At 39.9% G+C, this 27,584-nt stretch overlaps 1 protein-coding gene across 18 annotated transcripts in view; it reads right to left on the minus strand.

The window, feature by feature from the left end:
- Positions 1 to 14,312: 14,312 nt before the first annotated feature.
- ELAVL2 (ELAV like RNA binding protein 2) overlaps positions 14,313 to 27,584 on the minus strand; it is a 160,272-nt gene continuing 147,000 nt past the window's right edge. For 14 of the 18 annotated variants that reach the window (XM_019660776.1, XM_019660779.1, XM_019660772.1 and 11 more), the window contains 3 exons: positions 25,029 to 25,254; positions 17,695 to 17,733; positions 14,313 to 17,108 (listed from right to left, as the gene is read on the minus strand). In XM_019660776.1, coding sequence (XP_019516321.1) covers positions 16,778 to 17,108; positions 17,695 to 17,733; positions 25,029 to 25,254 — 596 coding nt within the window. In that variant the 3' untranslated portion in view covers positions 14,313 to 16,777. The remainder of the gene's footprint in view (positions 17,109 to 17,694; positions 17,734 to 25,028; positions 25,255 to 27,584) is intronic. The other 4 variants (XM_019660783.1, XM_019660768.1, XM_019660784.1 and 1 more) reach the window with 2 other exon arrangements.

Below are 27,584 nucleotides of genomic sequence, written 5' to 3' on the forward strand. Positions count from 1 at the left end.
ACTGAAATTATCTGACAGCTTTGTGATACCATAATACCTAGTCATTTGGTGAGTACATATACATGCCATGCCCAAAACAAACACTAAATCCAAATTTTTCCTAGGACATATTTTCCAGAAAATATTCTTTAGACTTTTTCAATTCTTATATTGTTCCAGAAGCAAAAAGAGTTGAAAGAAATTTACAGTGAGTGCAGCTTTTAAAATCCTGACATCAGTCACATAGTAACTCCCTCCCATAACAGTTATTTTATATCTATGAATAAGTACATTTGCATTATTACAGGAGCTACGTAATTGAAAACTGAGGGCAAATGAGTGAAAAGTCAATTTATCTGAAAACTTAAAAAAGCAGAGTTTGCTGAGTATCACACCTACCACAAATAGTGAAGCCACTTTTTAAAAATTTCATTAAGACTTACTAAATTCTTAAACATTATTGGGGGGAAGGGTTCTCTAGAAAAAAAATACTTTGGGATGTGTGGGAATTTTCCAGTGCTACAGCTGTTTTTAAATTTCATGACAGACAACACACTTAACGTTTTCGTTTTGTCAAAAACACAAACATATCTACTAAAACCCATCCAATTCCCATCTCCCTGTAGATTTAGCAGTCTTACAAGGGTGGTGTTCAGTACTTCCTGACCACACTGATCAACTCAATTGTTTGCAAGCCTCAAAGGTGGCCATCCTCTCAACGGATAAACACAGAAAAACACCTTGAGGCAAGGTTGTAAGTGGCACCTCTCGCCTGCACAAAAACTGCCTTAAATCGATTTAAAAGGAGAACACTGGACGGCCAAGTCAGCTGCTGAGTTCTGGTCTCTGTTTCCTGTACTTGGCAAGGGGAGGGATGAGAAGTTGTCAAGCTCTTAGAAAGAGGTAGACTCAGAGAAGCTGAGATGTGCATGTTTTCCTTTTTGATGGACCAAGAGGGCAATGCTTTTGATCAACCCATTAAATGGTTTACTGGAAATTGTTCAGACATTATTCTGTTCAATTTATTTTTAGATGAATGGATGGATGGATGGATGGACGGATGGATATACATAGATGTATATAGATAGGTATAGATATAGAAAGATATAGATTTTCCTTTCTCCGAGTGACTACAGAACAGTTTTCCATCATCCATAGTCCTCTGCAGAGTCACTTTTCCATAAATAAATGTAGAACTGTTGTGGACTCCATCTTCGGCCCTTGGTAAAAGGACCCAGAATTGGTTGCACAGGGTCTGTACCTCACTGAGTTCAAACACTCCAATGACCCTTGGAATATCCCAGCACCAGGGGCCATCAACCCAATGCTGTCAGGGGGTCCAGAAACAGGACACCTCCTGGTGCATGCACCCCAGCCTTACCGAGTCCATCTCTGGGCCCAGGAATCGGTGTTTTAATTTGAGAAACACACCTTAGAGGACTTCTTCTTCAGCTTTAGTGTGCACATGGATTGGCCTGGGAATTCTACTAAAATGAGGATATGGTTCAGTAGGTTGGGGTTGGAGCCAGTCTGCATTTCTAACAAGTTCCCAGGTGATAAGCTTGATGGTCCATGGGCCATACTTAGGTACCAGTAAGCCTTAGAGAACAGCATTCAACACTCATTCTGGGCACTGTAATAATTTATTAGCAATCTAATTTGGAAACCAAGATTATGACATGTTGAAGGGGAGAGGTTGTGATGGTGTGTAACTGGACCACTGCCTGAACTACTGTGCATTTTATTTTGGAAAATCCCATATCTTCCATTTCTATGCACTTCAGTTTAGACTTTGAGCGCTACTGCAAACTGTATTAGCAAGTATCACTTCACAGGATACTGCTCAGGCTCCAAATCACAGCCTGGTACCTGAATGTCTGCAATTCTAATCACACAGCAAGTGCTCAGTATTAGTCAAGTCCATTGCTTCTCCTTTCCCCGAGTTCTTCACCTGCCAAATGAAGGCATTTATACCAACTAATCCACAGGCTTGGGGACTCTTTACAGGCACAATGACATGCATGACCCATAGGAAACAGTACAAACAGAAGAGGCCGCAACTGCTACTGTGATAAGCATTTTCTACACACAGAAACTGGCTAAGCCAAGTGAGCATCTTACCATGCTTTCTTGTCTCTAAAGGCTGAAAAAGCAAGATATTAATCTGAACTAGGTTCCATTTAAAGCTTGTGAGCTTTCTGATCCCTTGGGGATGCATGTACCCACAAGACACAAGGGGAATAATCTGAGTTTCAGTCCCAAAATGTAGTTACCAAATACAGTAAATTCCCCCTTTGTATGGGTATACATTTCAAGATCCCCAATGGATGCCTGTGAAACCGAAGATAGTACTGAACCCTATATATTCCATATTCTGTTTTTTTCCTATACATACATACCTATGATCAAGTTTAATTTAATTTATAAACCAGGCACAGTAAGAGAATAATAAAACAATTATAACAATATACTGTAATAAAAGTTATGTGAATATGGTCTCTCTCCCTCTCTCAAATAATCTTATTGTACTCGCCTTTTCATTTAAGGAAGCGCTTTACAGCTTCTCTTCAGCCTATCTGAATTGCCAGCATCACCACTCTTGTGCTCTGGGGCCATTATTAAGTAAAACAAGGGTCACTTAAACACGAGCACTGCGATCCCAGCATAGCTGATCTGATAACTAAAATGCTCCTGAGTGACTACCAGGCGGGGAGAACCTAAGTGTGGACAAAAGGGACAATTCACATCCTGGGGGGACGGTGTGAGACTTCATCACACTCCTCAGAACGGTGACAATTTTAAAACTCATGAATTGTTTATTTCTGCAATTTTCCATGTAGTATTTTTTAATCACAGTTGACCATGCGTAACTAAAACCATAGAGAATGAAACTTCGGATAAGGCGGGGAAGACTACGGTACACTGTTTATCATTTACCTACACCTACATGGAGACGGAGAACTCTCCTTGACAGTATATTTAGCAGTGATGAAAGAAGCTCTAACATTTTTATTCCATCGGGGTTACACTGTCTCCCCAAGCCTCGGATTTTTCTGTCTATAAAATAGGGATAATAATATGTCTCTTTCAGAGTTATCATGAAAACTCACAATAACCCATATGAAATTCCCAGCCTCATGACAGAGTTGACAGTCAACAGGAGAAAGCCATCATGACAGGCCAATTTTGTATGATGACTCTGAGAGTGAGTTAGAGAGAGATTTGCCCAAATACACCCTAAACCTCCAAACTGCATGCTATAAACTGAATGTCTGTGGCCCCTCCCCGCCCCCCAATTCACACGTTGAAATCTAATCCCAAGTGTGATGTTATTTGGAGGTGGGGCATGTGGGAGTTATTTAGGTCATGAGGAGACACTCTCGTGAATCGGGTGTCTTATACTAAGAGACCAGAGAGCTAGCTTGCTATCTTTTCACGATGTGAAATCACCATGAGGCATCAGCAGTCTGCCACCTGGAGGGGTCCCTCACCAGAACCTCCACTCTGGACCCCTGATCTCAGATGTCCGGCCCCCACACTCTGAGAGAAATGTCTGTGTATAAATCTCATTAGTCTATGCTATTGTTACAGCATCATGACCTAAGACACTGTATTGAACATCCTGATATTCTTGCATGACTGTTTTAGGACTTGGATTTGGGGAACAAATCACATTAGTCAAGCTATAAATGCTAAGCAGGGAATAGTCTATTATGTAGAGTCAATTCAGGGGCCAGGTTAGTTTTATGGTTACTAATGCCATAATAGAGCCATAAAAATGGGAAGAGCTGTGAAATCTTGTATTAATAAATGTACCCCAAATACTGGGTCACCTGGGACCCCCTGAGAAATAGAACCAAAACATTTCAACATCCCTTTACATTTCTGCCTCATACGCTATTCAGTCAGAGGACCAGCTTATACGTTGTCCAGGAGAAAAAAACATCAACTGTTCATATCCTTAACATTCACACTTAGAAGACCTTCTTATCCAAGGAGAATAAAAACAGAATGTGGAGCCGAAGTGTCTGGTGTGTCAGTCTGCACTTTCTCTGGGAGCACAGTAATTCCTTTCCCATCCTTTTCCTGGAGCCGTCATTTTACAGTGTAAGTATTATTTTCAACCCTGACTTACCCTCAAAACATGCAAGCAAACCTGAAGTGTCTAAGAAACACTGATATGATGAGCATGAATTTCCTGACAGATAAAATAAATTTAAGAAGAAACGAGGTCTCACACCAACCCTGATTCTGAGTAAGCAGCAGCTCCTCAAACATCACACTCCCCCCTGTGTGTGTTCTGAGCACTTACAACGTACATGGCACTACGGTGGACATGGAGAAAAAGAAACACAAAGTTGAATCACAGGAAGATGCTACGCTAGGAATTTCCCCATCTAGAATGTGAGTTAAAACATGAACTAACGTATCTGTATGTTACCAACTTCACAAAAACTAACAAAAAATACCAGGTGGATTCTTATCCAAGAGGAGATGTATTGGGTTGTCGGGAAAGTCATGATGCATTTTTGCAATGAAAAACAGAAAAAATACGTCATGACTTTTCTGACAACCCAACAGTTGCAGCAGTAAAACCAAACTACCTTGTTTTAGGGTAAAATCAAATATTTCCAACATGGCTACCCATCATTAACCATAGCAGTATATACAGGGGGCGCCAAAAAAACATATACACATGATTTCTATTCACCTTTTGTTATTTATCATCTTTTGGTATCTACTGTTACAATTTTAATACCGTTTTTTCCTTTCTTAAAATGTTTACACATTTTTTTGGCATCCTCTGTATACCGTGTTGTTAAGATGCAGTCTCCAAAGTCAGGTGGTAAGTGGCAGCCCCACTCCACAATTTACTACCTGTAGTCCTTGGAAAAGTTTCTTAACTTTTTTAAGTCTCTTTTTATTCCTCTATAAAATAGGGATTAGAATACCTCTCTTGTGATGACTGAGATATGGCATATAAACAGTTTAGCATGTTACTTGATCCAAAATATACACACAAATGCAAGTTTTCTAGGTGAAGGCTGAGGTAGCAATAGACAACCATAGGCTGCCAGGAACCTGAAGAGACTACAACAGAAAAGGCAGAGTAGGAACACCTCCTAGTCCCTCTACAGCTCATTTCAATCACTAGATGAGGATGTCTTTAGTCTTGGCTGAAAAAGACTGCCCTCTATTATGGAGCCTCTCTGGGACTCATCCTAGAGCCAGTGAACCAGAATCTGGGGTTGAGACTCAAGCATCTATACTGATAAGGTTCAAAAACTGAGTGTCCTGTACACCTAAATTTGAGAACCACTGGGGAAGACAAAACATTTTATAAGGGTTGCAGTATCTGCTTTAGGCATGACTCAGCCAAGATACGATGCTTTGCTTTGCGGCTCATATAGTTGCCTAGTCTCCAAAAATCTCAGGATCACTGTGCAAAATTCTATCCAGAAGTCTTCCTAATGCGGTTCTCATTCAGTGATCAGCACCCCTCACCTGAGCTTCTGTTCACTGTGATGGAAAGGAGAGGACCACACAGAGGTGCCCTCACTCCTCAGTTCAGATATTCTGGCCAACCCATCTATTCATGTTTCTACATCCTTCTCATCTCACGTATCTAATCTCAGTTGAGTCCTTAACTAACTTATCGAAGATTATGCTGCCAAGTTGCTTTCTTTTTTTTTTTTTAAGATTTTATTGGGGAATCGGGGAAGGGGAACAGACAAGTTGCTGTCCTTTTGTTTTTCAGTCTAGTTGTGGAGGACGTTGCTTCACTGGCCCATGTTGGTATTATCACTGCGCTCTTCCCGGGTGAGGCAGTTGCTTGCTGGCCACTGGATGGCCACTCACGGTGGCTTACAGCAGCTCATGCTGGCTGCCAGCCATTCACAGTAGCTTACAGCAGCCCACTGCAGCAGGGGCTGCAGCCTACACTGTCACCAGCGACTCACCATAGCCCAGCTCCAGGTCGAGCTATTGACCACCATCTTAGCTGTAGGAGGGCACAGCATCACTGGTCCGCATGTGGGATCTGAACCAGGGCCCTGCTGCTCAGAGCTGGCGTCCCAAGCCAACACTTATCCAATGAGCCACTCAGACGGCCCCCAAGTTTCTTTCACATGTCTTTATTATAAAGTCTGGGTACTAAAAAAGTTTGTCTGTTTGTGGTGCTCTACTATATATTGGTTAGGTTTTTAAAAGGTTTAAAAACGTTAAGAAATCATCTCACAGAGTTTGAAAAACAAGAAAGCCATCTACAATTCATATTATTACAATTATTTATCTTCAGAAGGGAACAGGGAACAAAGCCTCGCATTTTGCTGAAATTTTGGTGTTCAATTCAAATCATGATACTTTAGGAGACTACCGTATCGCTTAAAAATAAAGTCATCCAGAGAGATACAATATTAACAGAAAATTTTCATTAAAATTACCAAATTAATTTTTAACTTACCAGTGTTCATACCTGTCCAATTACATGAAAATTTTTATTGGGGGGTGTAATTAAAGCTGAGCTACTCCACCTGACTAAGTCATAGAGCTAAGCTGGCTGATGAAACAGATTGCCATCAGGCCCATCAACTGCCATTTGAAAGGCTGCTCTAAATAGATCTTCATATAGTATCTAAATCTCATCAAAATGTAATGATTTCTAATTCATTTATGCTAGCTGGCAGGAAACAAACTTCCACTGTACATTTTCAATTTCTACTTGTAATACGATCACTGAAACCCTCCACGATTCCCAAATTATTTCTCCAAATACAAAGTAACATATCCTGATTCTATTATACAGAGAAACCACTATAAAACAGTCTTATGCATGAGAGCTATCTCTTGCAGCCTTTACAATACAGCCAAGTCTATTGACCTGCTTCAGCTCAACACACTAGCAGTAAAATACTCAAACTATGTATTTTCTTATTTACCAAAGTCAATGGCTACCGTCCAGGAAAGTAAGCAGGTGGCTGGCTACCTGCCAACTCTGAGACTACCTACTCTTCTCTAAAATGGGGACAAGACAGGATTCCCTGCCTCACAGGTTATTTTCAGGTCTAAGTGAGAAAATGTATGTACAAGCATATTGTGAATTCTAAGGCAGTATGATATCAAATATGTACACCCATATGTACTTCTCAATCAAAACTATATCCCAAGGTGAAAGCGCAGACTCTATAAAAGCAGTAAAACAATCCCTTCATTTGAGCGGCTGTTGCTGAAGTGTCAGGCATGACACTGGAGCCAAGATTCTCTGAGAAGCCACCCTTCCCTAAAGATATAAGTCAGTAGGCACCAGGATGGACCTGGGATTCTTCCTCTCACACTTGCTCATGCACCTTATCCTGCAACAGCCCCCGAAAATCAAGAGCAACAAACAAGGGGTATACACAAAAGGACACATTTCTCAGAAAGATGGGACGGTGTTCGGGGACAAGCCATATCCAGGTTTTCACGGTGAGGACTCGGAGACAGAGGAGTGCAACTGGTTCTTTCTGTACACAGCAGCCACTGCCATCCTGGCTTCCACAGAGCATGGCGCTTAACAACTCTGATGAACACAGCAGGCTGACGATCCCATCATCCATCGGATGTGGCTCAGGAGCTCCCGACAGAATTTGCTCACACAGGAGACTCCAGAAGAATCACCCATTAAAAACAATCCAAATATACACTCTAAATGTGCATAAGGCCTTTTGTGATCTCCGCTGGAGCTTATAGTATCTAACAGCTGCAACTGTGACTGTTCTAGCTAATTGCTCTCAGCAACAAAAATAAACAATCACTCCAGGAAGAAGACTGTACCCGCCAAATATTAATGAATTTTTTAACAGTCAGATATCTCCAATCTTGGTTTAAAAGCCTTGCTACTGAGAAAGAAGTCTCAAAGAACAAACACAGGGTTGAAGAGGCCAGAAAGGAAGTATTTGTTTTATATTTAGTCCTCCCTACCCCACTCTGCTATCCCACCCTCCCCCTTTCCTCCAACCCCCCCCCCCAAAAAAATATAATATTTTATGTCAACTGTAATTGAAAATATATATATATATTAAAAAATAAAAACCCAAGTCAAGCCCCCCCCCCCAAAAAAAGGAAAAAGAAAAGTGCCTTGTGTCTGGAAGAATTTAAGCAATCTGAGATATTTTAACTCATGTATAACTTTTTAACATATGGGGGGAAAGAGTCGCACTGATTGGAGCTATTTTTACAGTGCAGCTCTACCATAAAAATAGACATTTACTCATAAGGGTGCTTGAATAGAGAACAAGCCCAATCTACGTCTCATTGTTAAGAAAGGGGTGAAAAAAGGCTGTCGTGCTTTCTGGAGAGCCATTTATGGCCCGCCTGTGATGTCATGGCAGCATCCAGGTGCACTCTAATGAGCGTCTTTCAGCCTCCTCAATCCTGTTCAAAGTGCTCTTCTACCATCAGCTACATATCTGAGCACAAGCAGTAAGGAGCCGGTATTTACCCAGGCCCACACAAGACAGAAGATCGCCGCAATCAGAGACCCAAGGAAAAGAGGAAAAATTACTCACCCACAATTGGGTTCGTCCGGCATCCTCTCCTAGTCCCTATTCGGGAAGGGAGCGTTTCTTTTCGCTAAGGAAAAAAGAGAAGCAGTTGACTTATCAGTACTCTAGGACACCTACATGTCCGCCTTCCATATGGAGAAAAGGTGGCTTCATATTCCTCTCCCTGCTCAGGCTCCTGCTCCTTATTTGAAGCATGTAACCAAATTGCCCGCTTGACAACTGAAGCCCAGCACCTAGAGCTTGGAGACATCAGCCCTGGGTGCTGGGCTTCAGTTTGTCTTCAACCTTTATAAAAGCCCGGAGAAATGGAGTTGTAATGGAAAACCATGTAGAATTCCTGATTTTCATACCTCCCTAACTAAAGGGCAGCAGCAATCAATACAAAAATACAAAAACAAAACAGAAAAAACTCACAACAGCTTTCCTGTGCCATGTCTTAAACCAAAATCAGGAATGCATTATTTTATGCCTATTAAAAAATGTTCACCATATCCTCATGGAAAAAAAATCAAAAAGAGAAACAACATCCTTGTCATGTTGTTTGAAACCACAAATTTCAAGGTTTAATCTTTATGAAAACCATATATAATTATAACTTAAAAAGTATCAGACAAAAAAGGTATCTTTTTCAGGGAAGGACTAAGTAAATTCTGACTTGTACTTTTTGTACTTTATACATTTTCTACAGTGACTAGATGGATTGAAATCATCCACAAGGATGTGAATTATTTTCAGTGAATCAAATAACATACCGCGTGGCCATACCTCTGTTCAGCATCTACATGCCTTACATATCCTGCAGGATTCAAGAAACCGAACCCCTGAAAGGACGCAGTTTAGGAAAGTTAATTCGTCATGTATTTTAGTACTTTAATGACAGCAAAGGTAAGAGTTCCAAGAGTTAGGAGAACGGGCTCAGGTGCCAGGTCTCGTGTTAGCAAAAGAACCTTGGAGAACCTTCAGTTCTCTGGGCCTGACTCACATCTGCAGAACAAGGTGCCGAACAAGACCCTTGAGGTGTCTTCCAGCTCAAAATCAGAGTAAAAATAGAAATGAAGTCTTCAGCCCTGAAAGACAGTACCGCAACTGGCAGACAGCAGGTGGTTCAATGTACATTTAGTGCAAGAATTACCGGAAGGGGAGTTTTTAAAAAATAAAAGTGTTTACAATAGCGCTTCCCAACTTGTGTGCCACGATGTGTCACCACATCCCAGGAGGCTTCCCGGGGGTGTCGTGATGCTGACCTCCTCGGCACTATAGTCCGTGACATGCAAGAGTTTGAAACACACCATGTTTTAAGTACACTGCCATTACTCCAAAAAATAAATCACCCTTACTTAGGATAAGTTTCAAATAAACTTACAAAAAGTTCTCACCACCATTCATTCAGAAAGGAAAGAATGTCTGTCTTGTCATCTGGTACTCAGGCCACTTAATCTTAAAACAGAAAACAGGAACAGCAATTTATTTGAAGAAACAAAGAGGTTTTCTTATGCAACGTATGGGTATAAAATGGGTACTTTTCTAAGAGTAACTACTGAAAAGTAGAATACTTTCAACATATACTTGGGTACATATGGAGAACGCACAGCAGCAACCACTCTCAAGAAATGAAATTGTGCTCAAGACTATTCAAGTGATAAAGTAACAACTGTACATTCTACTACAACATTTACAGTAATAGCTACTTATCCTTTTTTGATAGTAACTTAGGGATTTGGGGGTGTGAAAACTTGCATTATTTCTTACAATTATTACTACCTGAGACTTCACAAAACCTGTCTTTTGAGAAGGGAAGAGATTTATAGCATGCCTAGAAACGTAAGGGGGTCTATTTTCACCATGGTGCTCAACGGTACTTCACTACTGGCTGCTTTTCTTTCAAGGTCCCAGAAATAAAAGCTCTGCATCTTGTGGGTTACTTGACCACCTGTATTTGTGGGTCATAGCCTCCCTCCCGTTTTCGTCGAAGTTGCTGCACCTTGGTCACCACTGCAGTGTGATGCAAAGAACAAAGCTTCCTTGCCAACTGCCTGCTTCATTCCACAGGGTGGGTGACCGTGAAGTGGCTGCCGGTTTCATCATGTCTGCGAGGAGGTCCACGCTGGGGCTGGCTGCTTCTGAAACTGGACAGGGAGGATTCTCGGAAGGAGTACACAATAAAAAGCAGAGTTAGAGAGAGCATGTGGCTACGCATCCTGCAGGTCAGGGGGCCCTTCGAGGAAACTCAGCAGCAAGCCTTTCTTTCCCCCAGAGAACTATTGAAATGGGCTCTTTCTTTCCTGTGGTTCTTCAGTGAAATGGAAGGTGTGGTTATTAACCTTTGTGTTGCTTCCAAAACAACAAAAAGGTAAAAAGCTATCAAATCCAAACCTCATCTTAGAAATACCTGAGATACATTTGGCGTTTATAATTTTCCCCTCACCTTCTCTGAAGGTGATACTTGAGTGATAACGGGTAAGAAAAATATACATAAAAACATAAGAACAAATGAGTACTATGGCACTAGAAAATAGTATAAATACTAAAAAAAGGATCATGCTATCATTTCCAATCATTGAGTTTAAGAGGTATACATTCTGAGGAACAGACTGGTCCAGTATCTGCCTCCTGGGGAGATTGTTGTTGTTTGGTCTTTTTGCTTACACTGAACAACATGCTCCAAAGAAATGCCTCCTTTAAAAGAAGACAATGTCCTTTCTAGAAAGTTCTACACAACTCCAAAAATCACACATAATCTATCATAGCAAACATTTTCAATGTTACAGTAGAAACGGACAAGGGAACAAGAACAGAGTTTTGATGTTTAGATACTTCGTATTTCATTGTGGACTCAAGTTTCTGACTCATCAAATTACTTACTAGTCAGACACAGAAATGTGTGAGCTCAGGTCTACATTGAATGTTGACACAGGGTTACCCCACATACTTGTCTTTGATCAGTGTTCTCTTCTTGAATATTCTCTCCCAATCTCTGGAATCCCACTTACTCTTAATGACCCAGTTCAATTGCTACCACAACTGTGTGGCTTCCTGTTCCCACTCCATTGATGACCCTACACACACACACACACACACACACACACACACACACACACACACACACACACACACACAACACCACCCTCCTTGTCTTTTTAATGTACTTTGTACTCAGCACTCTTGACTTCTTTTGTCCTGTAGTTACATGTGGATGTGGATATTTGGAGCCCAAGACTGGATTTGAGAGGATAGAGGCACGTCTTCCATACATTTTCATCTGCCCTTTTGAGACACTGTACACAGCAGGGGTCATGCTTGGTTGCTATAAGGTATTTGAAATCGTTAACATCCATGGATATTTCTAGGGGTTAGCATCAACTACTACATCTTAATCTATATCTTTAAGTTATTTAAACTAAAAGTAATGTTAATAGAGTTTGAGACCCTAAGATTGTGGCATGTCTTAACTCAAAGCAGAATCAAGCCAGTCAGCCTTTTAAAATTACCTTTAAAAATCAGGGTATTTTTTTCATATTTTATCATATTAGTGCTTTGCAAATTGTCATTCCATGTATTATATGTTTAGAAAGAGCAAGAACATCCAAATTCCTCCATGAACCCAACTATGCAGATAGAAACATTTCTTATTGTATATAACTTTCATTTTGTTTCAGAAAGGATTTGGACAACTTAGAATGTTAAGTGCATCTTAAGAGTCATTAAACTAAATGATACTGATGTCCGATTGAAACTTACACAAATGAGCTAATCATAAATCCAAAAATGGAAAAGCAGAACCTGTAAGAAGGGCAGAACAGGTTTATTTTTGCAAGTTGTAACTGGGTTTACGAGAATTACAGCAAGGTAGGCTTGATGCCTACTTCCGGGCTCTCAAAGCATTCATGACATTGCAGCCATGGCCTGGTGGCCTGTCTGTCCTCCCTCCTAGGTGATAGTCTCCAAGAAGATAAAGAGTCACATCTTGCTCATTTTCATAGAGCCAGGGAATAGCACAGTAACGAATAACCAATAAACCTGTGCTGAACAATCAAATAACACTTATTTATTTCTGTGAACCAGAATTCTGGAAAGGTTAATTTCAGTAATCCTATGTCAACAGCCTGCAGTATTCATGGTGCAGATGTTTTAATCCTTCCAACTTGATGGGGATGAGTCACTTTGGGGAATTTTCAGAGAAAAAAAATAAAGAATAGTAGAGAAAAATGAACCATTTGCTGCAATAGTTGAAGCTATAAATTTTCCTCAAACAACAAATTCTGTTAGGATTTTAGCAATATTTCTGTTTTCTTCACTGTTTGAGGTTCTAAAATGGTAACATAGGCATAAAGGATCAAGTGCACTGCCTTTTTTTTTTTTTTTTGGTATCGTCTACCCAATAAAATGTATATGCATATTGTTCTGAAAGTATAAAACTTCAGCATACTTATTAAAATATATGCACTTTCTTATTTATAGGTAACCCCTTGAATAGGAAATTACAAGCTTCCACTACATGTTTTGATCCTCTTATAAAGTAAAGGTAGGACTCTTGCAATCTAAAAAAAAACAGGAGGGTTAAGTTGCTAACACTATTCCTCAAATAACATTAAAATAATGTAAAATGATTTTAAGATTAAAAAATTTATGTTGGCTACTGTACCACTGAATTGTGATACCCCAGATGATTTGCAAGCGTAAGGTAAGAAAGGATTCTAAGGAAACAAACATTTCTTCTCAAGTATACCAGTTGTTTCACAAACCTCCTTTACTTATTTTTTCCACTATCTGCTCGAATATAAGAGAACTGCTGATGTGCAAACGAGTCAAAATACTGATAAGCATGCAAGAGAGGTGAGGGGAGGAGGTTCCAAGACCACAAAATTAGAGTATTAAATTCATATAATAAAAAAGCGAGTATGGAGAGTTGAGATTAATTGCATGTTGGAAGAAAACGAATTGTGTTGTCACTCAGCTATACTCTTGACTACCAAGTTGGGAATTCAGGACAATTACTTTTTAGAATGGCTTTTTACCAAAATAGCTGACACATACAATTAAATTAAAAGAAGCCTAGTATACTTGGTAAAAAGAAAAAGGTACTTCAATTTTATATATTAAAATTTCTGAAGTTCTACGGAAGTGAAATGTTTGCATGAAAGACAGTAAGGAATACGTCTCTCCCTCCAGAGATGTGTTAGGGATGTGTTACAAGAACTGAATACGCATGTGAAACAAGGTTTGGCACAGTCGACGCTTTGCACACATGTGCTACTCACATAAACTCTACCCCTAATGAACACGGGGTTTCTGATTTCAGAGAAGAGTCTCTTGACAATATAGCACCTGGGCAACAAATACAAATTTCACACGCCAATGGTGAATCCCATGGGTGAATTAAATCTTGCCAGGAGAAGCAGAGTACGTTACCTTCCTTGTTTGTTTAGCTCAAGTAAATGTGTGAGGAGGACAACTCCCATTTGTAAAAAAAAAAAAATTTTGATGGTTATTAAATCAGAGGTATAGAATGTCAGCATCTAATTACTCAAACTTTACAACTCGCCAATGAAAGCATGTATTCCTAGAAAAACTATTCATCAATATTTGAAAGCTAACTAATCAGAAGGCATCATTCAAAACATTTTTTTGCACATTCTACTTCAATGAGCATGCCTTTTGGAATTCTTACTTTAGATTACACTGCTTTCAACTAAAGCTGTAAGGGGACCTCTTTCAACTCCACAGGACCAGTGCAGTAGGCTGAGCACAGGAGCCCCCAAACTGTGTATTAAAGACCTACTCACCACACTGTTCATTCCCTTCAACTTTGTTTATTGATGTACTGAACATGAAAAAGTACAAAGAATCCAAACACAAAAGAAAACATGTACAGCCTCTTAAATACTCAACAGAATATATTTTCTATTCCAACAGATGTGAATTAAGTCATACTGTACAACTTCAAATAAATACCAGCCTTACATTTTATTAAGTGCTCTGATAAACACTGTAAAGTGAAGCACAATTTGCATGCCCTCTCATCAATGCCTTGGTTTGCTACAGTAGTATAGGAAGAAAGAAGCACGTAGCTGCTGTTTTCCCCCGAGGGAAACCTTATTTTTTTTTTTAAGTATATACATGTATTCTGTTTTTTAGTTTTTTAGTTTTTGTTTTTTTTCTAAACGCAGAAGGTTAACTCTGACAATCTAAATGCACCTAAGGATATGAGAAAGTGCTAAGCCAATTGATTTCTGAATAGCATTGAGTGGGTCAGCATGAAAACTCGCTTATTCACTTTAGCACGCGCCTCACAGTATATGTACTGTACTATACTGAAAAATTTTATAACTACAGTTTTAAATAATAAAAAATAAAACTCAACGCAACCGCAAAGATAATGTACAACTATGTTATGCATAGCACATTGCCTGTTCTAAGGGGAAGCATGTGAGCATCTCAGTTTATACAAAAAGCAGGACGTAACTATATAGTTCTCAGTGCATCCTGATGAAGGCGCCTTGGCCTTCAGCTTTTTTGAAAATTTATTATAAGCTAGATGCTAATCAGAAAATATTTTGTATTTTTAAAATTTCTTTCATACATGGTAAAGACTTATTTTATTATTTCCCCAAATAGTGGTTTAAGCATCATACAAAGTTAAATTTCAATAGCATACAGATATTTATGATTTTTGTATGAAAAATGTAAGGAAATTTGTTCAAAACCTATGGTTATACTCATTTTTTTTTTACCACAAACATATTTATAAATGAAAATGTAGCATCACCATAAACAGCTGAAGCTAGACTATCTACAGACAAAATTAGCAACAAATCTGATGCACTGTAAATTCAAGTCCTCAGGACAACAAAAGTGATTAAGCAAGACCTCAAGTAACAATGTTAATGCCATTTACAAAGGAAAAAACTGATACAAAAACATTCAAAACCTGAACATCACTTGGCATGTAAGGGAAAAAAAAAAATCAAATTAGCTGAAAGGTTCATAAACACAAGGTCTTATTTACATTACACAAAGCTCAGGTGTTAGCCTTGAACGTAACTTTCAAAATACCTTCAAATATATCCAACTCAGGTCACGTTTGCCGATTTGCTGCAGTACAAATCATGTGCAACATCTTTTTTCCTTAAGACAAAACAATTCTTCAAACAATACTGCAAGTACATCACTAAACACCATGAGCTCTATCTGAAGGGATTTCTTTAGGAAGAACAGATTTTTTCCCCCATCTCTTGGTAATTTAAATTTCTTGCCTGCTCTTATATATTCTTTTGTAAATTTTTTTTTATTTGTTTCAAAATCACAAATCAATGTGAGCCACCTATCACATAATAACCAGGATGATCAGACACTCCACTGGTGATTACAAAAACGAAACCAGCAGTGTTTCCCCCATTGATTCTATTCCTCTCATACAAAGATCTCAAAAGTATTTTCTACATCATAAATCTTTCTAAGTTTTCCAACCGCTGCAAATTTCCTGGTAAATTTTAAAAGCTCACTAGGTGTCATATGAAGAGATTTCTCAAAGTATTCAAGTCAAAATATTTGTTCCAGGACCAGTAAAAAGTTTCTCCAAATTTTCTTTTTTATAAAAATAGATGCTTTTTTTAAACCCACATCAAAGAGGCTCTTATCTCTTTGGCAAGGTACTGCTTTACGAAAAGTTCTCCAGTATTCTTACAATAAGCGTTTATAATGTAGCCCCCCCCTTCCCCAACCCAAATCATAATTATAAAATAAATACTGTTAACTTCATAAATAAAAATGTAAACTTCAAAATACTTTTCTTAGACATAACAGCAATGCTTTAAATGTAAACAAAACACAAAGCTAATCAGAAAAAGGAAAAAAAAAAAGGAGGGGGGGAAAGACACAACCAACTGAAGAAATACAACACAAAGCCTCAATATTTACTCACAGGTTCAAGGCAGTTATGTAAAAAGAAAAGAAATGTCTTCCCTTAGCTGAAACACTTTAAAAGGTCCACCTTCTTCAAAGAAGGCAATAGAATGCAATGTGACAGGTAAAAACCCTGTACCTCTTGTCCATATTCAAACATAAAAGATATTTAAGAAGTTTTAATTCAAATACTAGCAATAAAAAATCTCACATATTTTCTTAGGATGCTAAGTAGTCGTTTTATCCCCATCTCAACACTGACTTACAAAGACATTTACTAATGTATAAAGTTTCTCTTAACTTGCCTTTGTTGTATAGTTTTCATGTATAAATGGACTGAGGACAAGAGCTCATTAGGCTTTGTGCGTTTTGTTGGTCTTAAAGGAGACCTGAAGTACTCTGTCTCCCAGACGGTATCCATTGAGGCTAGCTATTGCCATTGCAGCCTCATCATAGTTTGTCATAGTCACAAATCCAAAACCTTTGCATTTATTGGTGTTAAAGTCACGGATGACCTTCACGTTGGTGACAGCTCCAAAAGGCCCAAACATTTGCCACAGGATGCTCTCATCTGCGTCAGGAGCCAGGTTGTACACAAAAATACACCACCCTGTTCCTGGGTGGCCAGGGATATTAATTCCAGCCAAACTGGTCATTCCATCAATGGTCATTGGAGAAAACCTACTAAACAAAATAGGAAACACACACACACACACACACACAGAGACACACACACATGCACACAATAGAAACAGAGGTTGGTTACAGCAATGAACTTGTTTCTTTTCCCTTTCCCATTCCAAGAGTTTCAGTCACTCCCCTCCCCCAACAAATACATACAACTATTTGATGTCGCAACCAAAGTCTGTGTGTGGCTTGCAGTGACATGCTATACTATCAAGGTATTAATAAGCTATGAAATGGCCATTATATGCTGTATTGAAAAAATATTATCTACGATAGCAAAAAAATATATTTAGAACTGGCTTCATGAATTTAAGCAGGATTGCGGGAGGGTGGGGGCAACACATATGTAAACATGCTACAACGTCGCAACGCAACATAAAATAATGGGCTGTTAAGGACCAGCTGGCATCCGGTGATACAAAAATATTCCCTGAGTCAATCGTGCTTCCAAAAGCAGCTTTTCATCAGGTTGTACATGCAAAAGAAAACCCAACACAAACTTATGAAGGGCGTCACTCCCCAAATCAAAGAAAGTAATCACTTATGGGAAGGGATTATGAGTATCATGAACCTCTATCATTACCTCTTTACTCCATAAGCCATATTGAGCAGATTGTCCAACCTGCAAAACACACATTTAGCAAACTTCAGTTTTTAACTTCTCCCCTTGATGTTCAAGAAAGCTGGGCTTGTTACTGCCATCTTCCAAGGGGATGTCTGTAGTATATTAATTGTATGTGAAGTATCAAAAACTGGGGCTTTTCACATTCCTGACAGAATGGGTCCCCACCGCCATAGACACTAGCTCTTCCGAGGGATACAGTTCATCTGTACAACGGTCAGTGCAATGCAGGGAAAACACTGGTGTCATCTGAGGAGTCCCTTCAGAGATGAGGTGTGGGGGTTCTGGGGCAGTTAGCATTTGGGCTCTCACCTTTTCCAGGTAAGTTCTAAGTCCTACACATGGACTTTCATATACTTTAGACTACTTTTAATTTTCGTACCTCTATTGGTTCCTGAGGATACTAAGGCTCACCAATTCAGTGACTTACCCAAGACCACAGGGCTAGTAAATGAAGGCTCTGATAGTCAAGCTCTGCAGTTTATAGAATGCCATAAATTTCCCTTCAACCTCCCAACTTTGAAGGACTCCCATTTCTTAGGAACAAAGTGGTGTTATTACAGGTAGAAAGAACCTTACAACCTCAGCTAAACCTCCCATTTCTCAATGGGCTCAGCGAAGGACCAGAGAAAGAAAGATGACAGACTCGCTGCTCCGGTGAGCAATGAGGGCAGCATCCGACCCGGAGCCGGATGCTCATTATGACGATGCTACAAGAAGTGTAGCCCGCCTCGTGGTGGAAGAAGGCAGGCAGACACACACCAACCACCTTGAGTTTCTCTTAAAATTTTTAAAAGAAAGTAGTTGGGGTGGGTGGGAACTCTTTAAAACTCTCCACACCCTTTTCCTATTTCAAAAATTAAACTGATTTTATAGTACTTGATTCTTCTTGCTTTATCAGTTTCAGAGACCAGTCTGATGTTCCCAATTAGCACAGTGCATACTAATTAATCACATGCGTGTCACAGAGGAGGTGGGCGTAATGTCATACATCGCCCATATAACCACCCTCAGCTGCCACAATGTTCAACACTGTACATAAGACCCTGGTGGGGGAATAATTTTTCTCTCTTTTAACACCTATGAAAGGAAAGGCTGAAAAACATTTCAACCTTATCGTCTAACCTGTGGCCTCAGGTGAAGCTACAGCCCACATGAGAAAGCAACTCCTCCTAGTTTTATAAAAACCAAAACACACCTTTCTGATGATAAGGATTGGAAAAAGATTCTGACACATTCCTATTCACCATCACCCCTAAGCATTTTGTGTGCTTTGTAGAAATGGAAAGAAAGAACCGAGCTGATGTAACGCAAAGTGTAAGGAAACAGAACAGACGCCAATGAGAAAGGATCCTCATCTGTGTGTGTCTGTCTTGTCCCACTACCCTCTCAGGAGCAGGGACGTGTCCCTCCTCACTGTACCACTGAGCGTGGAGCACAGGCTTGGGTCCCTGCAGTTTACAAAAAGCATCTGTTGACTGAATAATAGCAGCGAGGTTCCTAACATCATCCTTAACTGCTGGATCCAGGACGAAAACTATCAGGAGGGCTGGCTGGGGAGCCGGTGCGCACGTGCAGGGGAGAGGACACAGGTGGAGAAAGAAGACACAGGTGGGAGGGCTGTGTTTTCTGCGGAGGTGATGCATATACTAAAAGATGCCATGTCTTCATAGGTCAAAATGAAGGCCACAGATACCAGAAATAAAGGTGCACACAAATTGTATCACAACCATCAAATGGTTTGATGCAGATAACTCCATAAGACCACTGGAATGATCACTACAGAATGTATATGGCACGTATACCTGCAGAACAGAACAGCCCATTGAGGTCTCCTTCCAAGGTGCCAAAAGGTCCACATGCAGAGGCGACCTTATCAATTCGCTCGAAATAATTACATCGTCTCTGCTCATTACCTGGGCACAGTGGGGACTGTCACACTCTGCCACCAACAGCTTAGACACCAACCAAAAGCACACAGACAGAATCTCCTAAGCAAGTTTTTGGTCTTTTCAAGACAGGGTGGAAACCCAACCTGCCCATGTGTGTTAAGGGAGAGCTAATTCATTCCCCGCTCTCCGTCCAAGGAAGCTCCGGGCAGGAGGCCTAGGGATTTTGTACTAGAATCTCTGAGGAGCTTCTCAATGGGTCTCAGGTTTGTCCTGCCTGTGAAATCCTACATGATACCATGATCCTGATTTCTTCACTCAACACCCATTTTAGAAAAAAGTCAGTCCTTTGAAACTCAAGCCAAGTTCTCTACCTCTCCCTCTCCCCGTTCCTCTCCTGTCTCTCCCCCTCCCCCGTCAACAAGGAATGCAGGGAAGAGCACAAGACTCCAAAACAGGACCTAGGTGATGCTGAAAACTCCTGCCTACATGCAGGTGGGCCTGGCAGTCCTCCCTGCTCTCAGGGCCACACACCCCTGGTTCCATGGTAGCTAAGGGAGGCAGTGGGTGCTCCCTGCAGGCACCGTGGGCCCCAAGTCTTGTAGCAGCTGGAAAACTGTAAACTAGGCAGCTACCAGAGAACATGGTATATACACTGCACTGTGTCCTCTCAGAACTGCCTTGTTTCCAGTTAGCTCAGACACGAGGACCACTCCTACTCTCCAAAATTATACATTTTTGCCAGATCTGTCCGGAGTTCAAGGACAGCCATCGTTTCTGTGTGGTCATTTAAAAAAATGTAAGCCAATTTTTAATGGACGCCAAGTTATCAGGTCCCAGAATGAGTCATGATGATGTACTGCAGTGTGGCAAGCAAATATTAAAGTGTCTATTAAATATGAATTTTAAACATTAAAAAAAGAATGCTTTACTCGTATGTAATCAATGCACTGCACCAGTGCCCTCACTTCCTCCCCATGCATCACATACGGTCCAAAGGGAAGGCTGACAAGTGCTCTACAGGACAGCGAGGCACTCTCAACCTGTCCTTCAGCTTGGACATACTCCACTTGACAAATAAGACATTAACGGAGTTGGAAGATTAATAGGTAAAAAAACCCCAAACCTAGCTTTAACCAAAGTATTCTCAAAGGACAGGTAACTTCAAAAAGACTCCTGCAAAAATCATCCTCATCATCATCGTCATCGTCATCACCATCATCAGTGAGGATTACACAAGTAAGAGCAGCCCAAGTAAGTGAGAAAAGAGAGCTGATTATTTCTTCTACTCCTACTACAAACTACATTATGAAGCTAGACACGAGATAATCCAACAGGTCTCACATGAAGTCAGACAAGAAGTTCAAAATTATTAAGGTAATTTTATGACTCTTGCTTTAAAGAGATAGTATTTACTAAGATATCAGAAAAATGAAATATAAAGCCAGTCAGCATGATAATTAGCAAGGCATTTGATATATTGTTTTTTATCTTTATTCTATCTTTATCTTCCATGTTTGATCAGGGTTTCTGAGCTAATGAATGCAATTACACAAGCCCACATGCATATAATTCAGAAAAAAGATATGCTGCATATACATGTACAAATATTTTTCTATTGTTAAGAATACAACTCAGACTATAGCCAGGCAATATTTTGAATGGAACCATGTATTGAGTAGAGCATTCCCATTTCAAAGCTAGTTGTTTATAAGCAGAGGATAAAAAGAAGGTTCCTGCCTAATTTCCAAGAAATTTAGCTGACAGGCTAAGTAAGGGAGGGCCCACAGGCAAGCAAAAGGGAAAATGTAAAGTCAATTCAAGTCAGAAATAAAAATATAAATAGAGATTACCAAATGGGTAATAAAACAAAACTCTGAACCCTAAAAATAAGGGTTCTCAAAACCACTCCACAGCAGTGGCCGAGATCTGTCCTGTGGTTACAAGAGCATCAACTTACCGCATTACCCAATTAGACAGTATCATCTGTTCTCTAAGAAAGAAAAAAAATATTCAGGCGAACTGATACCAGTGTCTTCCAAAAGAAAACTGTGATAGTGCAACCAGCAAATGCCTTAAACGCAACTCCAGTGCTGATTTAAAAGGCTCCTTTAAAAATGCATAAAGATTTATAGAAGCAGGCACACAGGCCATTAGACTAGATCACACTCAATAAAATTAAAGCTGCTCTCATCTCCACAAGATGAGAGATGAAAAAAGTTGGCTGACAGTTTAATTCAGATGCTATGTCCCAAGAATATACTTAAGAGGCTTGAATTACACTATCCATCCGTATAAATAAGAATGGTTTTATTTTGAAAACTATAGTCAAATAAGCATATTAGATCAGCAGTGCTCACGTTAAAATAATTCTCTTTCAAGTTATTCATATGGGTTGACTTTGTTATAAACCTCACAAGCCCACTTTTAAACTTATCCCTTATTACATGGATTTTTAATATTTTTTTTACTTTAAAACATATGCATTTCATTAATACTAATATCTTTGACTATTAAAATACTTACAACTTGTATCCCAATCTCTCAATTCCTAAGGTACTATGTCAACATAAAAAGAGTGAGACATTTTCTAAGTGTCCGCTGGGAGATGACAAACTCAAGGCTAAGAGCATTAGGACACAGGTTATCAGGGACAAACTGTTTGTGTAACGATTTAGAACTGAATTAGAGAAAAGCAAAATGCCAACAAAACAAGCATGTCCTTCATTCAAGAGTCTTTATCTGGTGAAAGAAGATTCAATCTTAATTCAACAGGAGGAGGAGGAGGGAAAAGCAAGGTAACGACAGCCACATTTTTAAAGGTAGTAAAAAAAAAAAAAAGAAAAAGAAAAGCAACAAACACGTATCAGGTTAAACTTGAACTCTAGGAATAGAGGCTCTCAATTCCTTCTAACACCAATCTAGACCAAACACCTTCACTGAGCTCCAAGGCTAGCTCGTAACTTACTGTCTGGACAGCGATCATGGGACGAAATGAGAAGTGAAGTGATGGAGACATGAGTTAGAAACCTGAAAGGACCATGAAAATCTGCCCCATTTTCTGAAACCAAGTTTCCCTTACAACAGACAAGTTTTATTCCCTTTTCCAAAAACAAACAAACAAAAACAACTATGGGGGTAAGGACGAATTCCCAAGTTAATAACATATGGAATTAAAAGATAAAAGCACAGAATGGGCAGACGATATTTAAAAAGCTATTCAATTTGACCACCAGAACATCCTGTCATGCATTCTACCCAGCTGCATATAAAAATCACAGAGCATGCAGAGAGGGGGCTCGGTGAAGCTGACAGCAGGTCCAGTAGTTACCAACACCCTACTATTTCAGTCACCGTCATGCCTGGCCATTTCAATAATCTATCTGGAAGTCTCCTGAAGATACTTGTCATTGCATTTCTTTTGCCCAATCTTCCTCAGAGTTCAATCTTAATTCTAAGAACACAGTTTTACTTAACCACCACCATAAAACAAAAACCAGAATTTAAGTTGGAGAACACCAAAAATAACTAACAATTTCAACTAATACAGCTCTCTACTAACATCAAACATTTTATACTTTCACAGTGTTAACATCAACAAGTTTCAAAATTGTTTCTCTATCTCAGCTCAAATTCTTTTCTAGGCCCCAAGAAGCTCTGAAGTTAACAGGATGGGCTGCCTAGGAAACACCTCTAAAATTCCTTCAAGCTAATCTGCTAAATTTGCAAAAACTATTATTCACTTAAGATGCCACAGGGGCAACCTACAGGCAGAGTTTAGAAAGAAAAAAAAAGGTTTTGTGAGATTGTTTCTCCAAAGGGCAAGTAATCCATCAAACAGACCCATGCAGCTCTCCCTCCAGCCCAATCACCACTACTGTCCACCAGGGTCAAAGGAGGCCGTGTTCCTCTCCATCAATGCTTTTTTACTTTACAAAGTTAGAGCAGAGAGTAAACACAAGGCTCAATCCACTGGTACTTGGTCACCCAGTTCCAAATAGAGCATTCTGACAGTACCACCTCTTCCCCAGGGCAAAAAGCCACCCTAAGTAGAAAATGAACATGGGGCTTATGGCAAATTTCTTTCTCATACCTCAGGTGATACATTGAGTAGTTTTTTAAAAGGAGATATCTGATTGTTTCTAGCCCCAATTTTTTTTTAAGTACTCTAAATGCCCCAGCGAAAAGATGCATATGAAAAGATGTATGAGATTTAAGTTTGAAAAGACATAACTCCTTATTAAGCTACATCTGTGATTATATCTTTGGTAATTAACTGTTCTGCCCCAGCAAGGAAAGAAACAAAATTGATATGCACTTGTGATTTAAAAAAAAAAAAAAAAGCATGGGGTTAGATGGTATTATGGCTGCAGAACACCATATGGCCAAAAAGGATATTAAAAAATGTTCTGGAAAATAAAAACCGAATGACTTTGCTTTGTGCTCTGTTTAACATCTTAAAGTCACTCTTCTCACATGCAAATTAGATAGGTTTTCTAAATGACTCTTCCTTTGGTTGTTACCTTAGGATTAGAATAAAACTGGAATAAATGGGAATATTTATAATTATCTAAGAGATAAAACGTCTTCTTTGAGCTGAAGATGCATGGTCATTCTGCGAACTATACAGAGGTCTGCAAACTACCACCCACAGGCCAAATCCACCCGGCCATATGCCTCTGAGAGCCCAGCAGCTAAGAATGGTTTTTAACATTTTTTAAAAGTTCTTAAAAAAAAACTACATATATGCGAAGAGAGACCATGACCCACAAAGTCTAAAATATTTACTATCTGGCCCTTTACAGGGAAAGTTTCCAACCCCTATAAAAATTATAAAAGGGGAAAGGGATCCACTTGTAGAAACTTCATGTATTCAAATAGGTCATACGTCCTTAGTGATGCATGTATTACAAACCAAAGTAACTGGAAGAGCTTGACCTAAAAACTGAAAAAGGAGAATAAAAGCAAGAAGAAAACTCAAAAGGGGAAATGGAAAGCCCTGGAAACGGTTAAAAGAACCCAATATCCTGCAGGTCAGGGTTTCTCAACCTTGCCACCGCTGATGTGCGCAGCTGGATAACGGGTTGCTGTTGGGGGCTATGTGGGCACTCTAAGATGTGTAGCAGCCCTGGCCTCTACCCACCAGATGGATGCCAGGGGCACTTGCCACCCAAGCTATGCCAACATAAATGTTTCCAGACACTGCCAATTGTCCCAAGGGGCAAAATTACACCACCACCCCCAACCCCAAGTAGGTTTTCACTGTGCCCATAAGGAAAGGAAAGAAAACAACAACAATCAATTAATAGGAATAGCAAACCAGAGATCCTGATACTAAAAGTACTGAACAGGGAACCTGAGGGTGCTGAGTTTTGTTGCTGGGCGTAAGCACCAGACCAGACTTACCTAAAACGCTGTGCCTGCTGAGCTAATGGTCCTGGATACCTTCTGTTTGGAGACTGGTACAGCTGGGAAAGGATGGCCTGATTGGTTTTTTGGCTTGGATTGTTAGCAAACTTTACAGTGATTGGCTCTGTGGCACCAGGAGGTTTCTGGCCATTTAGGCCTTTGATAGCTTCTTCTGCCTCAATCCGCTTGTCAAATCGAATAAACCCTACACCCCTTGATATGCCTAGGGTAGGTTTGGATAAGATTTGGGGGAGAGAGAGTGGAAGAGGAAAAGAAGAAAAGACAAATTAATTTTCCTGCTGAAGAACATGTTTTCACCCACATAGAACATCTGCCACAAAAATCAGAGGAAAGAGGGAAGTTTTACCTTAACTTAGTAGTAATTCAGTCTCAAATCACAATTTTGTATTTTTTTAATACACACAGTCAACTGTACAATTTGAATACCCAATTATCACTGCCTACTGATAAGCTAAGAAGAGGAGAAAGCACGCCACTATATCCCATGCTTCCTCCCCCGCCTTCCCCTCTCCCTCCCATACACTCTCTTTAATGATGTCAACGGCACGCCTGAGTTTCATTTTTCAAATTATGCTATTGACAAACAGTTCAGAAATGCCAGGCACAGTCGCTCCCTCTCTTAAAACAAGGAGAACGGAACCCAGTCATTTGCTAAAAATGTTAAAAATACATGCACAGTGGTAGCAAGATTTATTTTAGCTAAATTTTTAAATAATAATATTCGATTTACTACTATTATATAGGATACCGGTCCCTTAAGAAAAATGTCTGAAGAGGCTTTTATGGTGCCCTGAAGCTTCTCCACTGCTTTTAACTAGCTATGCTTTATTAGAGAAATAGTATTATATAGTGAAAAGAAGTAAGAGGACCTAGATTTTAAAAATGAGTAACAGTAAAGCCACAAAGCTTTCTGGCTTCAGCAACAGTATTCCCGACTACGGAACGCCATTCCCTGTCTCATGCTCTCCCCACTGAGAGACAAGAACGGGAAAGCAGGGCGATGGCCAAATACAGGTCGAGCTTTTGAGAAATGGTACGGGAAAACCCAACTCACTCCATTCAATCAGCTTTAACAGGCCAATGGGGGGGGGCAGGAAGATAGCTGGTCACCGTGAGAAAAGCAGTAGCAGGCAAACACTTTCTTGGCAAGCAAAGTGGTACTAGCTGTACCAGCTTGGGGCTAGTAGCTAGAAAAGTCTACATGATTCAGAGTATGTCAATGAAGAAGAGGTTATGAGGAAGAGGCTGAGAAAATGCACTTGACCATGATGCCTTGTAGGAATTTTCCAAAGGAATAAAGACATACTTGCTTTCCGATTAATGCTGTAAGTTCAACGGCTTAGAATTTTATTCTAAGGTAGACAAGGAATTTTTCCGTGTATGCTTATCTCAGACAGCCCCATCCCTTTACCTTTTCTATTTAAGCTATACCCGTTGCACATTATTACCACCTGATGGCGGACTAACAAAATAACAGGATTTTTCATGTCAAATGAAGTGCACAATTTCACCTTGTATAAAGTATTTCACATTAAGTATAAAGATGAAATGGTGAAATGACGGCAAATATGTCCTTTTAGTTATCTACTAGCTTGTGTTCAGAATTAATAACCTCTAGGACCAAACTGTACCGCAAAGAAAGCATCCGATTAGCAGTGCAGTGGCCTTGACACAGGCTGGGTCATCTAAACCAGTAGTCCTCAGCCCGGAGGTCAGAATCACATGAAGGGCTTGGTAAAACGTCCACCCTCAGAGTTGTGTGCATTAGGTCTTGGGTGGGGCCCATCGTTTGCTTTTCTAACAATGTTCCAGGAGGACGCTGAGGCTGCCGGTGCAGGACCACACTTGAGAACCACTGATTAAACCAGGAGGTGACTCGGCAGGCAGGTCTGCTCAGGGGCCTAAACACTCAGGATGGACTTGCAGTTCAGACAAGGACTTTCTGTAATTCAGGTGAAACCTACTCTCAATTCACCAAGTCCTCATTAAATACGAATAAATTAAATAGCATCAAGTGATATGAACAAAATAAAAAGGCATATTTGTTGATTTAAACACAAGTGCATCTGACATTGCCAGGCCTGGATTTCGGTTTAAACCCATAGCAGTCTGTGTAATAAAACACATCATGATGGACTATATAAAGAGGATTGTGAAATGCAGCAGAAGTGAAAAGAAGACAGTATTTTTATTTACCCTCTCTGGGCTACATTTCCTACAACAGCAAACACTAAGAGCCATCCTCCTATTGTGTATGATGGTAGATCCTGCTCGACCCAGAGCTCTAAGGATGGCGCTTAGCCTCCTATGAGGCTAATTACCAGCACAGAGCAGCATAACATGGACTGCTTCTGATCAAATTCAGATCAACGAAATTGATCTTCACTTGAAGAACTGAAAACCTGGCTTGATTTTATTTAAAAACTTGGCCTGATGAATCCATCTCTTTTAAAAACAAAATCTGAAACTGTAGTACATGATGTATATCTAGATATCATCATTATGAGAGAGAGAGAGAGAGAGAGAGAGAGA

The sequence above is a fragment of the Hipposideros armiger genome, unplaced genomic scaffold (assembly GCF_001890085.2).
Source record: "Hipposideros armiger isolate ML-2016 unplaced genomic scaffold, ASM189008v1 scaffold_329, whole genome shotgun sequence".
In the NCBI taxonomy this organism is placed as follows: Eukaryota; Metazoa; Chordata; class Mammalia; order Chiroptera; family Hipposideridae; genus Hipposideros; species Hipposideros armiger.